The sequence below is a fragment of the Lepidochelys kempii genome, chromosome 9, assembly GCF_965140285.1.
Source record: "Lepidochelys kempii isolate rLepKem1 chromosome 9, rLepKem1.hap1, whole genome shotgun sequence".
Taxonomy (NCBI): Eukaryota; Metazoa; Chordata; order Testudines; family Cheloniidae; genus Lepidochelys; species Lepidochelys kempii.
In genome coordinates, this window is record NC_136388.1 from 50,117,608 (window position 1) to 50,133,864 (window position 16,257).

Below are 16,257 nucleotides of genomic sequence, written 5' to 3' on the forward strand. Positions count from 1 at the left end.
ATACAGAGGTGAGAAAACCTCAACCCTATTGTCCCTTGGCAAATTTGTGTACATAGAGTCAATCCCTTATCTCTCTCTAAAAGTGCAAAGTTTCAAAAAGTTCAATGAATAGAAGATTGTTGGAGGCAGAATAGATCTAGACAAGGAAAAATGGTCTGGAGATAAATGTGAGAAGGGAAGGACAGGCAACAGAAACCACAGTGAAACTGTTTGAGCAGCATATTCCAGAAGTCTTGAGGTCTCTCTCAGTGTAGCCTTCATTGATTTGAGATCTACCATACCATTCTCACTAGAAGGGAAAACTTATAATGGTTACAGGCCATAAGAGAGACCCAGTTTGGGAATATTTTAATGAAGTTCCTCTATCTGTGGGTAAGACGGGCATGCGTGCAAAATGCAAAGTGCAACAAAGAAATGCAAGGCCTTGTTGCCCGAATGAAACATCACGAGAAGTGTTCCTTCTCAGGAGGAAGCTGCGTTGAAGATGATGAAAGGAACATGGCTGAACACGCAGGATCTTCAGGTTGGTGAACTTTTTTATTTCATATTTCTTTCTTAAGCACTGCCTATCTTCCTTCTGGACCAGTCTTGAATTCTCATGTTTGATCAAAAAATATAGTTGTTATTCTATGGTACTATCATTGTAGATGCAGTTGTGATAAAAAAAATAGCTAAAATAAGTAGATCTTCCTTTTACAATTTCACCTTTAAAGTAGTACTGAGTGTCAGTGAATGCAATGAGTAATACTAAATGAGCAGTATGGTGGTAATTAAATAACTGCATTGACTTATTTTGTTTAGGAGAATCCATCCTCAACATACAGGATTCTGAAGACTATCCACCTTCAAGATCACCATCATTTTCTACAGTTTCAGAATTATCTGCCAATGATAGTGTTTCAGTCACATCATGTATGTCACATAACCACAGTATATCACCTGTGGCAAAAAGAAAAAAAATCTCTGTCATCCAGAAACCACCATAGATAAGTTTGTGATAATAACCAGCAGATTACAAAAAGTGGTAATTGATGAAAACATTGCCCGGTTTGTTTATGGAAAGGACAGTTTGTTGCATAGGATTGAGAACCCACACTTCATTAACATGGTTCAGTATTAAGACCAGGATACAGTCCACCCAACAAAGCAGATGTTGCAAGCAAATTGCTGGATAATGTGTATGAAAAAGAAATTGAGCAGTGTGCAAAAGTTCTAGAGGGTAAAATTGTCAACCTGAGTCTTGATGGGTGGAGCAACGTCCACGATTCTGTTGTATGTGCTTGTGTGACAACAGAAAAAGGGACTGTCTTCCTTACAGAAACAATTGATACATCAGGAAATGCACACACAGCAGAATACTTAAAAGAAGTAGCAGTCAAAGCTATTAAAAAAAACTGAAAAAATTTAATTGTCTAGCATGCAGCTTGGTCACAGACAATTGCTGCAAATATATCCAAGATGAGAAGAAATTTAGGAGAGCGTGAAGAGAGTCCCAAGCTAACGACATATGGTTGCAGTGCTCATTTGATGCACTTCCTAGCCAAAGACTTAAGTGTTCCAGGAATAAAGGCGAATGTTGTTGAAATTGCAAAATACTTCCGTATCAACCACTTTACAGCAGCAGCTCTGAAAAAAGTGGGAGGAACCAGGCTAACTCTCCCACAAGACGTGCGATGGAACTCAGCAGTGGACTGATTTGAGCACTACATCAAGAACTGGCCTAATCTGATGACAGTTTATGACCAAAATCGTGAAAAAATAGCTGGCACTGTCATAGCTGAAGTTCTCAACATTGGGCTTAAGAGAAATGTTGAACACATGCTGAGTACCCTGAAGCCTATTTCTGTAGCCTTGAACAAAATGCAGGGAAATACCCGTTTTATTGCTGATGCTGTTGAAATTTGGAAGGAACTAAGTGAGATCTTAAAAAGAGAAATAATGCAATGACAGAGTTAAATTACGAGCATTAAAAAAACGAATGGGACAAGCACTATCTTCAGCTTATTTTCTTGCAGATATTCTCAATACTTAGTACCAGGGTCAAACCTTAACTGCTGAAGAAGAGGAGTTAACATGGACAAGGAGCCGACATGGACATCCACCAATCATCCCTCCATAATGCCAACTTTAATAAACGTCAGAGCTAAGGGTGAACCATTTAAGAAATATATGTTTGATGATTATGTTTTAAAGAAAGTCACACCAGTGAACTGGTAGGAAGTCACTTAACCACTTGGATTCAGTGATAATCTCACTTAAGAGCGGTAGCTTCTTCCACTGGAGTGGAAAGAGTATTTTCTTCCTTTGGACTAATTCATTCCAAATTGAGAAATCATTTGGGACCTGAAAAAAGCAGGAAAGCTTGTTTTTGTTTTCCAGATTATGAACAAATAGAAAAATGAAGGTGAAGACGACTGAGTTAACAGCAGAAGCCAATATTTTTAGTTTCTCATGTTGACCTGGCTGACAGTCTATTTAATTTTTGTTTTTTAAAAAATATTTCAATTAACTATTTTAGTTAAATATCTGCTTCAATTACCTTTGGTAAATGAAATAACCAATCATTCATTTTCTGGTATAGCTGTAAAACTAATCTGAAAATATATCACTTTAAAAAAAATGTATAGTGTGTACCTTCTAAAAATGAAACCTACATCTGAGTTGTGAAGAATATGTATTAAGGTTATAACAACCAACAAGAATGCACTCTTATACAGAAATCCAGGATTAAATGGAGTCTTCCTGACTACTGACTGAAATCATGATTTAAAGCAAGTCCACCCTGGAAAACCCTTGAGCCCCTAACATTACTGATATCTGCTGAGAAACCAGGAATCGGGTGTGGAAAGGCATAGTGGAATCCCTGTTGCAGGACCTAGTGCAAATAATCTGCCTTTTTGGTGACAACAGGTGCAGATGCTGGGGTTGTCCAATCTCAAGCAAGGTTCAACAAGCTGCCATTGTCAAGCAGAGCCATCTTTCAATGCAATGACAAAAAAGGTGATGAGTCTTCTCTTGGATTATCGTGACCTCCAAGTCTGATGACGCCACTACCAGTATCAACAAGTCTCAAAATTGTCTGTAGTCATTAGGAAGTGACAAAGATGTAGACATGACTGTGGAATCTGAAGACTTAAGTTTCATCATGACTTGGAATCACTTTCTGCTTCCTCTCCATTTGAATATGACAAGTCATCATGATGTCAGTTAGGGACAGAGACTGCATTTTAATGTACTTTTACCTCTCACAGGATGAACAAAAAAAGCAAGTTCTTAGGATCTTCTGGCCTCCAGAAAGTTGACAGAGATCCTTGACAACATGGAGGTAAAGGGGACAGGAAGAGGGCATCTACACCAATGTTTCCCCAACAAACCTGCACTGCCCTGGAGAAGAAGGCCCAACTGGAGTCTAACTGGAGCCCCAAGTGGAATCTTCCCAAAAGCCAAAGCCCAAATAACCCAGAAAAAGCCTTCATATCCATACTATATGAACCCCAGGCTGACTGAGAGCCCTCTACAACCATGATTATGTATCAGGAGAAAATTCTCCAGATGCAAAGTAGGGATCCCAATGGATCTCTACAGATAGCAATAGTCACTGTACAGATTGTAGAAGGGGTATCAATACAAAGGGACCAGCACTGAGAAAGGGAGAGCCAGAAGTAACAGGGATCAACATTCACTGGAAAAGCTAGAGATGTGCCTTCGATCTGCTCCTGTGCTGCGCTCCTGTGCTGTGCTGCTGTGGATTTACATAAGAATGGCCCAACTGGGTCAAACCAAAGGTCCATCTAGCTCAGTATCCTGTCCTTCTGACAGTGGCCTATGCCTGGTGCCCCAGAGGGAATGAACAGAACAGGTAATCATCAAGTGATCCGTTCCCTGTCACTCATTCCCACTTCTGGCAAACAGAAGCTAGGGACACCATTCCTGCCCATCCTGGCTAATAGCCATTGACGGACCTACCCTCCATGAATTTATTTAGTTCTTTTTTGAACCCTGTTATGGTCTTGGCCTTCACAACATCCTGTGGCAAGGAGTTCCATGGGTTGACTGTGCGTTGTGTGAAGAAATACTTCCTTTTATTTGTTTTAAACCTGCTGCCTATTAATTTCATTTGGTGACCCCTAGTTCTTGTGTTATGAGAAGCAGTAAATACTTTGTTATCTACTTTCTCTACACCAGTCACGATTTTATAGACTTCAATCATAAATCCTCTAAGGCGTCTCTTTTCTAAGCTGAATAGTCCCAGTCTTATTAATCTCTCCTCTTAAGGAAGCCGCTCCATACCCCTGATCATTTTTGTTGCCCTTTTTTGAACCTTTTCCAATTGTAATATACCTTTTTTTGAGATGGGGCGACCATATCTGCACACAGTAATCAAGATGTGGGTGTACCATGGATTTAGAGAGGCAACATGATATTTTCTGTCCTATTATCTATCCCTCTCTTAATTATTCCCAGCATTCTGTTCACTTTCTCTGAGCCAGTATGGCAATCTAGCCACACAAGGCCACAGAAATCACTGAAATAATTTAAAGTCTCATCCACAAAAAATTCTTAAGGAATCAAAGAAAAAAGGTCTGGAATGGAAAAAAAGGTTCCCTCCATCTGCAGCTTGCCACAGGAGGAAAAAAGCCAAGGTAGATGGGAAGCACACAACTTCATAACTTTTACTCTGAACACTCAGTACTGGTAGGGAGTGCTCAGATGGTCCCAGAAAGCACAGCTTTTCTATAAGTCTGCCAAAGCTGAACCACGTGTGGAGAATCTTACAAATGGGAATATGCTACAGTCACCTAGGGGAAAAAAAATCATCCTTCAGGGCATAATCCAACCACAGATTGTCAGGTTAGAAAGAAATTTCCTTAAGAACAGGTTCTTTTGCATCCTCTTCTGAAGCATCTAGCAGTGTCCCATCTGTGACAGGATATCAGACCAGATCAGGACTGCGCAACCACCCACGCACATGACATTTACTCTGCAAATTAAATTCTAAGCAATTTTTAAATTAGTCTCATTGGGATGCTAACTCAAGAGCTAATCACCACATTAATGTCAATAAATGTGATCACAATTTAGTCAATGAAGCTGGAAAGAGGGTAGGCAGTGAATCCTACATGGGGGTGAGTATCAGAAGTTGCTGCAAAGACAGAAATCCAGAGGAAAGAAGATGGGAAACAGAAGAGGGCAAGAAACAATGGAGACTAGAGAAAGCAACAAAGGGCAGAAATAATGGTGGTCAAATTTACATGCTTTTTCACGGAATGTTATAATAAGGTACTGAACAAATAAGGGCTGGTATCTAGACGTCTTGTTGCTACGTGAATGCCATATTCCACCCTGACCTTTGGAAGTTCTCAGGTTGAAAGTGTATTTAGCCCTTAACATATGCGCCAGCCCACAGACCATAATTAACAATGGAGTTAGCCCTCTTCAAAGAATGAGCTAGCCGTACATCACTGGACAAGATGGACCACTGATCTGAAAAACTCCTGTCTTATAATAGATGTGTTCCTTATGTATACCCACCTTGCTTTTATTCTGCTCATACTACAATGCCAAGAAAACCAAAAATCCTGTGTTCAGAACTGTTTATTAATGGGATGTCTACACTGCAGCAGCACAGCCACAAGTTCTTCTGTTGATGTAGCTCTCAAACTTTCCAGACTACTGCACCCCTTTCAGCACTCTGATTTGTCTTGTGTACTCTCAATTTCACTGATGAAATATTAATTTTTAGATTCTGCTCATGCTTTTTATGTAGCCTGTTGTAACACTAGGCAAATACCTAGATGAGCAAATGTAACCCCTGGAAGACCTCTGTGTATGCCTAGGTATACGTGTACCCAAGTTGAGAACTACTGATGTAGATATGGTTACACCCTGTCAGATTGACTCTACTGGGGTTGGGTTAACCTAACCACAATGCTCAGGGCATGAAATTTCACAACCCATAGCAACGTAACTTAATCAACCTAATTTTATGTAGACAAGGCCCTAGCATCAATCATATGCTTATACAAGCCAGCTGAAGGCATTTTGCTCATACAGGTGTCAAAGAGCACCAAAGACAAATGCACAATTATCATTTTGTGCATCATCAGATTTCTCTCTCTTCTACTGGTGTGTCAGAAAGAACCCAGTCTAGCTCTCAGAACTAAAGCTAAGTTTGTAGGGCTGTTTCATTTCTGAGCAGAACCACTTTTAAAACGACTTGCCCTTGACCATGTTCAAAATCTGACAAAACTGGAAATGGAATGGAAATGGTACCTTGGCTCTCAAGTACACCTTAACACAAGGCTGTAATTCTACTCAAGTTAGATGGTTAAGCCAGTGGACTTTGTAAACTCTGCAAACTGACTATTTCCAGTTCAAGGCATTTAAAGTTTATTACAGTGTCTCTGTTCCAGGTTCATGAAACACAGTGGTCAAAAGCTTCCAATGAGAGTGGACATCCTGTAAAGCTAGTAGGCCGAGGAAATTATAAATTCTATTATAATGCTTGTGATCTTCCCAAGCTCAATAGTTATTGACTTCTTATTTTCTTTAAAAGCCAAGAGATTAAAAGCTAATACTGTGGCAACATTAAAGTTGCAGTATCAACTATAAAACCTCAGTAAGTCCCCAAAGTTATATTAATTCCTTTCAACATCTGGCTACTTGTTGTTAATTTGTATTTTATTGTACATTAACTGATGTTCTTATCCATTAGAACATCTAAGCCTTTTCTGAACGCTCTTGGTGTCCTCAGATCTCTCACAGCAATGAGTTCCACAGGTTAATTATGAACTGTGTAAACAGGAGTTTTCATTTTGCTTTTCAGTTTCACTTGATACCCCCTTGTTCTTTTATTACAGTCAAGTGTAAACTGAGTGCAGGATTTACCATTCATTATTTTGTACACATTTATCATATCCCCTTATTCATTTCTTCTCAGAAGAGTCCAAATAACTTCATACAGAAGCCCCTTCACACTCTTAAGCATTTTGTTGCTCTCTCTGAACTTTTTTTTTTGTGGCAGGGTCACCAGAACAGTATTTAAGAAAAAGGTGTACCACTGATGTACATAATGGCATGTTTTCAGTATTTTTTCTATTAATTCTTTATACAGCCTAACACTTTGCGCTTTTATACAGTCAAAAAAAGTCAGTGTGAACAGCTCAATGAAAGCCACCTCTGCTCAGTGACACCTACGTCTCTCCCCTGAGTGTTTACAATTAAATTTAGAACCTAGCAACATGTATGAGTAAAAAGAAAAGGAGTACTAGTGGCACCTTAGAGACTAACCAATTTATTTGAACATAAGCTTTCGTGAGCTACAGTTCACTTCATCGGATGCATTCAGTGGATGCCACTAGTACTCCTTTTCTTTTTGCGAATACAGACTAACACAGCTGCTACTCTGAAACCTGTCATGTATGAGTAGTTCAAATTATTTCTTTTAATTTGTCAGCACTGAATATGTAGATCAGAACAATAGAACACTGTACAATAAGCCATCTTTATGTACATTAAACAAAGAAAAAATTGGGAATTGTGCTTTTTTTAAAAAAACGTAATCTATTAAGACAGTCTGAAAGGTGTGTAGTTTGTAAAACCTACCTCCCCCTCCCTTCTCTGCTTTTGTATTTAAATCTTGAATTCAGGCCATATGCCATGGAAGATGCTATGGTGACTTATGAACTAGTGCAATGACATCACAAGAGTCAAGAGAGGGGAAGGAGTTTTAGTCGGACAATTTAGCAGTTTGTAGACATTTAACTATCAAATATTATGCCACTGAGAGACAGGAAACATTTTATTAAACTGATAACACACATACACCCCCCTAAATCAGGGGTTCTCAAACTGGGGGTTGGGACCCCTCAGTGGGTCACAAGGTTATTACGTGGGGGGAGGATGTGTCACGAGCTGCCAACCTCCATCCCAAACCCTGCTTTGCCCCCAGCATTTATAATGGTGTTAAATATATATAAAAAAAGTTCTTCATTTATAAGGGGCGGGGGGTCATACTCAGAGGCTTGCTATGTGAAAGGGGTCAACAGTAAAAAAGTTTGAGAGCCACTGCCTTAAATGAAGAGGTGAGCCCATACATGTGAAGACTGCAGGAGTCCTTCCAGAGGGGGAAGGAAATAAGGAAGACCTAACTTGATATACCTGAGGTTGAAAGAAAAGCAAGAGTCTTCACATCTCACTTATTTTTGTCTGTCATACAGCAACTGAAATGGCACAAGATTGTTTTTATTCAAATCTTCCGTAGGTCTGTTTTAAACCTTTGGTACCAGGTTCAGGCTTAGCTTGATTAGTTTCCACCCCACCACCGTCAAAACAAATTCAGACACACTTCTGTGTTGTAGGTAAACTCACCTAGATTCAGACCTGGATCTAGATTTTGACCTGGATCGTCTTGAGTCCTCCTTGGATCGAGATCTTGCAGGAGTGTGCCTTGCAGACTTGCCGGACCCATGAGCACTTCCGCTTCTGGAAGCAGAACGGGATTCCTGCATGCAGATATTGAAAGTCTAATTTGTACACAATTTCTGGGTGATCTAAACTCTGTAAACAAGCTCCAGTGAAAAAAATGGTAAAATTTGCATCTCAACTATGTGTCCGGGCAGTTGAAATTAGAACTGCCTAGATTTTAAGAAGTTTTTTTCCCTGGTAGGCACTTCTTTACCCTGCATATGCTTTCTCTATTAAACAGATAATGCATGCATGTTTAGCAAAATATACAGGGACACATAAACAGACTAGTAATTACTTAGCGTAGTGCTTTCAGATTCCAGATTACTTCTTATCTTAACTTCATTTTTATTCCTTTTCTTCATTCTTCCGTTTCAAATTCTGACTTCTTTCATCTTCCCCACTTCACACAAATTGCTCAATATTCTATAAGTGGGACTTCTGGTCTGATAATTAGCATGCATTCACTTTCTTTTTTTTTTTCAAATTTCAGCTTCACTTATTCCTGAGCTTCAAATAATTCTCATTTATAAAACTTGTCAAATGACGACTTCCGCATTTTCCTTCTTCAACATTAACCTTAATAGAAAAAGAACAGGATGAAGAATATTTTAAAACTCCAGGATAAAATCTAGTGCCAAAACTGAAACTAGAAAAAAATGCTATGGTTTTTGGACTTTTTTATTATATATGCAGTTCAAGACTTGGACCTACCAATTTTTCTATTACTTTTTACATGGATGTCAAATCAGTCTAGTATTGGGTAATTGTGCATTCTCTATTTATGCCTAATTTAAAATTAAGTGTGCAATGGATTGAAGATTTACCGGTCATTTTGACATGAAAAATTTCAACGGCTACTATATTTCACACTTCTTTAGCCACATATTTAAATCTTAATCAACAAGAAAATGTTTAAGTGTCAAAAGGTCACCACTGCACTTGAATTTAGTTAAACTGAGCAAACCGATCTTTTTTAATTCAAAAGTACAATTCAGTTGTATATTAAATGACTTAACCTTACATGTTCCTTTATGTCACTAATACACATAACAACAATTTTGAAAGTGTGATTTTAAAAGCTAGGTATGTGCATGTTTAGTTTGCCTGCAAACTCACTGCACATGCAGGTTTTGTATTTCCATATGCAACCATGGTAATTCTGCACACAAACTGAAGATGCAATTGTGCATATCAACATTAATTCTGGTTCTCAAAATCTAATGTACTATTTATACCATTGTTTACTACTTGTATTTTTCTTGATATGGATAATGAATATACCCTAGTTACTTACATTTTATGATTTAAAAGTTTCTAGCCAGTGCCACGTTCAACTTTCATACACAATCACAAGGCTGCAACATTTGGGTTGCAAACACTGGAGAAGCATGTTAGTTTTGAAATATTGGTTGGGGAAGTTTTTTGTTTTAAAGCTCATGGAAACTTGTCTATAAATAGCAAGCTTTTTCCAAATTAGATTTCTTTAAATTAACATTTTTGGGCCAAAAATTACACTCTTCTTTTGTCAATTCTAATGATTTTCTCTCTTCTTTTTAACTTCATATTCCCAGTGTTTGGAAATTCATACACAAAGGTTTTTTCGTACTGGATAGTCATTAGCTGAAGTTTAATTTTAGTTGAAACCACCACTTCCACACAACCAAAAGAAAAGCTTGCTCTGCTGTGAGTTTCATTGTTTATGTTGACTACCATTAATGTTTAAAATATCATGAAGTGTTAAGTGAGAATTTATTTCGAAACAGCAGCAATGGCAGTTAGAAGTCAGATATTCCTCTTATATTTGAGAAAAAGTAATCAACTATACTACCCAGCTATGAAGAAATAAAAAGCAGACCTTAAGTTTTCTACACTAAGCAGTATTTACTATGAGTAGTCTTTTACAGTTTCATGCAATGAGAGCTAATATGATTTTTCTAATTAGTGTGAACATTATTTAATCTGGACTCAACTACTACATTTAAAGAAAAATTCTTAATCCACCCCAGAACTCTGCCTCATTTTAAGTTTCTATGAACCAATTCGATTTAAAAAAATTTGGAACTTAGTTGTCACTTCAAACACAATTTTCTTTTGCAAAGTACTTTATGCACAACAGTCATAAAACCAGTAAAGGCCAAAATGTCTTGTAGATTAGGCTTCCTAAACCTAACTCAATTTACTCAGTGTTTTCCAAATATACTCCTTTTAGACCCGGCAGAGAAACATACTGAGCATTAAAAATTCCCATTGCTTCTATAATCCTAGTTTTAAAACCACTAGACTTGGGAAGAATTTGAGCATTTGCTTCATTTAGTGACATTTGTCCAAAAGCCTTAACCCACTTGTTAACACAGAACATTGTCCTATGTGTAGTTCATACACACTTTGCTATATTCTTCATAAACTAAGCTCTCATTTTTAAAGAAATTTCTAGTTCTTTGTGGGTCTCAAACTTGCAGACAAAGAGCAATACTATTGTATGAACGCCCAACACCCATTTTAAATGGCATAATTTCTAAGATTACATTTTATCCAAGAAACTCATGTGTTAAAAAGATGGGTCACTTTACCTATATTACCACTGCAACAATATCGGAGGTGGAACATGTTAAAACATTTAACATGCCAGACAATTACAAAGGTTGGCAACACACTGTTTCATACAAATGCAGAGGTAACCATAACTAAGTGGAATTCCCTTCAAAAAAAAAAAATTGCAGGAGAAGGAAACCTAAAAAGAGGAAAAAGATAACTGCTTAATATCTACATCCTAAATAAAGCAATTGGCTTCTCTCTCATTCAGCTCTCTCTCTCCTGTAATTCTTTCAACAGAAGTCATGATTCTATGCCCAACCCCTAGTTTCAGTCTAACTTTCTATACGATCTCCCCAGGTTCCTTTCTGGGAGTCTTTGAAGAACCTATTCCCTCCTCATCTCTAAAGAGGGCACACATTACTGCAATAATCCTTAGAAGACCGAGGAAAGCTGGACATGACTCCAGTAGAGCATGTCAACACTACCCCTCCACTTGGCAAGAAAGGAAGCACTCCCTTCACAGAATATATTGCCTCAAATACTAGAAGCCCATGGAGCAGAGAATCTGATTTGTTTCCCCACTACATCTTCATCAGTCTCCTCTCATCTTGGTGCAAGTTTCTCCCACAGTTGATTCTTACATTTTTCAGCTTCTAGTTTGCTTGGTTTTGCTCTTCCCAGTCTGAGTTTTCCTCTCTTCCTACTTCTATTGCTTTATGCTCCTCTCTGTATTAAGATTTCTCTTCGAAGCTTGCTATGCACAGGAGCAGCAAAGGCAAGGCAAGTTTCTGCTTGTGCTATGGCTGTGGGGAAGGGTGGCAGAAGAGAAGTTGGTTCTCCCTCCCCAACTCTATGCAAGAGTGTGAATCGGTCAAGGATTGTATTAGTTTCATACCACTGCATATCCCATTTATGGAAATAGCAAACATTTCTAATTGGAAATTTGTTTATCCAATGTTTTATATCTAAATAGTTTTCTAAACCTGAATTTCAGAATTGCAGAGAGGGCTTTTTTTAGGATTGTAACTCCCCCATCCTTTCCCTGTATCTGCTACTATATTCATTCACATTTTTCCTTCATTCATTCAACTTTGGATTTTGAGAGTCCATGGGAGCCAGCAGATCCAGGGTCGTAGTTCCTGTAGCAGTCATGCCACATATTTTTGGCATACACATGACAAAACATACACTTAATGCACTTAAAAAGGAAATACAAGAGACCAGAAACTCAAATCTGCGCCTTCTGTGTTTTCATTATTATTTGTGACATTCCATTAAATTATGCTACTATAATAGAACAATTAAGATACTACTAAAAATATGGAAAAGTTATAAAATCAGAATTATTTCTAAGAAGGTAGATTGTTTTCAAGAATGCTCCATGTGGTGAAAGCTGTAAGACATAAGGCAAGCGAAAACAGCTAAAAGAAAACCTTGTATTTCTACAAACACTTTAAAATAACATCTCTCATTCATTTCTATAATAATTAAATGACAAGTAATAGGGCTTCAGTTATCTTAAAGGGATAATCAACTTGAATTTTAATTTAAAAATATAAGTAGTTTCAGATAATGCACTTAACCCTGATTTCCTGTTAATTTGTGAGTTTACAATCACATTTTTCGAAGTGTTTTTCCTATTCTTAGTTACTATGTAAAAGTTCCACTTAACAGGAGAAAAACTGAATCTTTCAGGTTTTGTATTAGTAGATAAATTCAGAGATGTGATATTTAAGTTGACTGTGTCCTAATGTTTAGAATGAGCCATGCTTAAGTATTTTCACCAAATGGAGTTGACTGTTCCTCTCATAGTTTGAATACTATTGAAAATTTCTTATTCACAACACTGGGACATGTTCTTTATTTATTACTAAAAAAAATTTAAAGTTGATGTGTAAGCATTCTATAAACAAGGCACCAGCAGGATACGTTAAGTCACTCATATAAAGGACAGAGGACATTCAGTACAACTATAATTATCTTTCACTGGCCATGTCTTCACTGGAAAAAGATGTGTTTTTCAAAGTTGGTAAAAAAGCAGCCAAACAACTTTTTCATTATGAAGACAAGGTGAGTAAATCCTCTTCTGAAAGAGGTTCAGTACCTTCAGCTCTTATTTGGTCATTCAAAGGAACAGGATCAGTATTCGCAGGTCTCAAACATTACCAAATAAAAGTACACAGACCAAGGTAACCATCCATTTTCCAGAAAGACTGTTCACTCCGAAACGTATATTCAGAGTGACCAGAACACCACTGAACCAACATGTGGCATAAAAGCTCTTGAAATAAGAGTAGGAACAGTTGTCAGTGTTCATTGTGAAAAATGTTGCCATTTATTTCAAATCCTGGATTTTGCACAATTTACATCACCTCACTTCATCTTGGGCAGGTCGTCAGTGAATACATTTCAGGGGCGTTATCATAGTGGGAGACAAGCACATTACATCTCACTCAATTACTGGGCCCCCAGCTTTACTACCCAACTTCTAGCTTGAAGCAGCTAAAAGCTACTTCTCTCTAACCTTGCAAAAAAAAGTACTTAAAAATACTAGAAAAATGTCACAAAAGCCAGTGGTGTTGTTATGTCAGTACCAGGATATTGGAGAGACACACAAGGTGGGTGAGGTAATGTCTTTTATTGGACCATCTTCCGTTGGAGAGAGAGACAAGCTTTCAGGTAAAAAGCAGCTCTGTAAGGTTGAAGAGCTCTGTGTAAGCTCAAAAGCTTGTCTCTCTCACCAACCGAAGACAGCCATATAAAAAAATATTACCTCACCAGTGTCTCACATAAGACAGTCTTAAAACTGCAAATCTTATAATCTAGTCTAAAATAGCAGATTTGTGGTAGCTAGTTGGCTGTGTTCTCCATTTTTATTTTTTAAAATGTGTGAAATGTATGAATTTTCCCCAAAAAAACCCCAAGTCAGTAATATTACTCCTGTGTGGCTGTGTTTTATAATTAAATGCTAGTGAGACATACCTGATTTTAGGTCTTGTTCGTGTCTATGTTGATAGGGGGTTGCTTACATATGCAATTTTCTGAAGCCCCAAGGTCAGGATGATGTATAGTTTAAATTTCACATACTTTCTATAATTTATTGTTTCTATAAAACTATAGGTTTTAATATAGCTTCCATAAACACTAATCAGAGATGCAAAGTGGTTATGTTGGCAAATTACTCAAACCCTGCCAGTATTTTCTTAATCAAGTAGGGCTTCTGCCAGTACACTCTCATATAGCTACCACAGATCGGCAGCCCACTATGAACAGGGATTAAATGGTATAAACAGAAAGTATGTTCTTTTCTTTACAGAAAAGTTCAAGATGTAGAGATTATGAAGATTGGAAAAACACTAGCCTAAAATCTGATAATGTCTAGCATCCTGAATGTACCCTGAAGTTTAAAAAGGAATTCTGCCCCTAATTGTTGAACATTTAGGGTTACTACACTGCAATGTAAGCCTGTGTTAGAGCCCGGTATCAAGGCTAATGCCCTTGTGTCTCCACTGCAACTGTGTTAACCCAGGACCAGGACCCTGCAGGTCCAAGCCCTATTGTTCGGAAGTGTAGCTGCAGCCCTCCTTGACACATATCCCAAGAGTCAGCTGGAAGTAGCCCACATTTCCATGCAAAAACTTCCTGAGCCCTCTTACCGCCAACAATCTGCAATCCACTCTATTGAAAAGGGAAGCTACCCCCAGCCCCCCTTTTGCAAATCAGAGCACCTCAGGTCAGTGTTAACCCATTTGGTTCAGATCACCATTCTGCAAATACACTACCAAAATCTCCTGGGTGTGCAGCCGAAAGTGAGCAGATCGAGCCTTCTGCTTCCTGGTAATGTGCTGAGGGGGCTGGGCAGTAAACATGTCCTACAGCTAGATTGGCCACATTTTCGGGAGGGGGGGGAGCGCTAGGGACTCTGGGATATGGTTACTTTGACTTAGGCCTGCACACTGCAGCGTGGATGCCTGAGCCCTAGGTTTAAGCATGGGTTAGAAAAGTCTGAAAGTAGGGTTTAAATACAATGTAGACACTCAAACCCAGAGTTCCTTACCACTGGTCAACTGATTTGAGTCCCACTAACCCTAGGTTTATACTGCAGTGTAGCTATACTCTTAAGGTCAGTACTACTGTCCAATAGTAGTAAATCTGAGCCACCGGAAATTCTACACATGCTACTGGAAAGATGAGTACATGGATAAAATTTAAGATTTCGTACTAACACCCTACATATTCGTTTCTATGGAAAGCTTACATTTTACTTTGATTTTTTTTTAAAGGAAATCAAAACCTCTATGACAGATTTAAAAACTCAATTACCAAACAATGTGTAGAAATATAAACAGCTACATAGGCCTCAGGCATAACGGGAAGTCAGAAAATTTCATTTAAAAAATATGTATTTTTGCAATGTTTCAATTTAAACTAATTAACTCCATTTGGATTACACTGACAAGCTTCCCCCTCCTGACCACCAAATATCTAAATAATTCACCTCTCTTTTTCTGCTTAACTTCCATTTGTTATATTTGACCCAGCTAAATATAACATTTTTGCAGTAAATGCTGCTTGTTTCAGAAGTTGCCGTTTACTGTACCGTAACTGCAATACTACTACTTGGCTTTCATAGAAAATTTTGTGCCCCTTGTGAACACGAAGGATAATACTGTCCCAATAATCACTGTTTGCAAAACCAAAACTTCAGGACTTGTAATTTCAAGTCAGTTGATACTGTCTAGATATATATACCAGTCACTTTGAAACATGATTCAGGAGGCCAAAATATCTGCGCAGAATAGAATCTGTAGCTATTTTAAGAGGCAAATTTATGTTTTTAGACATAATTAAAGGGCCAAAGTTCAATGTATAAAAGATTAACTTACACAAGCAACTGCAACTTTTGACTATTAAACATTCAGAAGTGCATTACTACCTGCATAGTGAAATCACGAACAGAATTATAACAGAAAGCAAGTAACAGATGTGTTGCAGTGTGGACATGCAGAACCACTGAAAACTATCTTACTGCCACTCCAAAGATTTTCCCCTGTATTTTGATCTACCTGTGATCAAAGGGCTAACTGTATACTGCAAAAGTCTACAGTGTTCTTATCTGAGCAGCTATGCTATTCCAGTTTTTGGGGAAAAAACACATTCTAAGACACTGCCATCCTTGACAAGCCCAGTGAACTGCTATGAAAAGTTACATAGTGTTTACAAGCAGCGTAAGGTTTGACAGAGTGCTCCCCT

General features: G+C 38.0%; 1 protein-coding gene across 3 annotated transcripts in view; it reads right to left on the reverse strand.

The window, feature by feature from the left end:
* TRA2B (transformer 2 beta homolog) overlaps window positions 1-16,257 on the reverse strand; it is a 35,280-nt gene that overhangs the window by 17,734 nt on the left and 1,289 nt on the right. For 2 of the 3 annotated variants that reach the window (XM_073360305.2, XM_073360306.2), the window contains exons 2-3: window positions 8,765-9,045; window positions 8,371-8,504 (exon numbers count right to left, since the gene is read on the reverse strand). Coding sequence is in view for 1 of the 3 variants with exons in the window: in XM_073360304.2 (XP_073216405.1) it covers window positions 8,371-8,504 (134 nt within the window). In the remaining 2 variants the exon portion in view is untranslated. The remainder of the gene's footprint in view (window positions 1-8,370; window positions 8,505-8,764; window positions 9,046-16,257) is intronic. The other variant, XM_073360304.2, reaches the window with a different exon arrangement.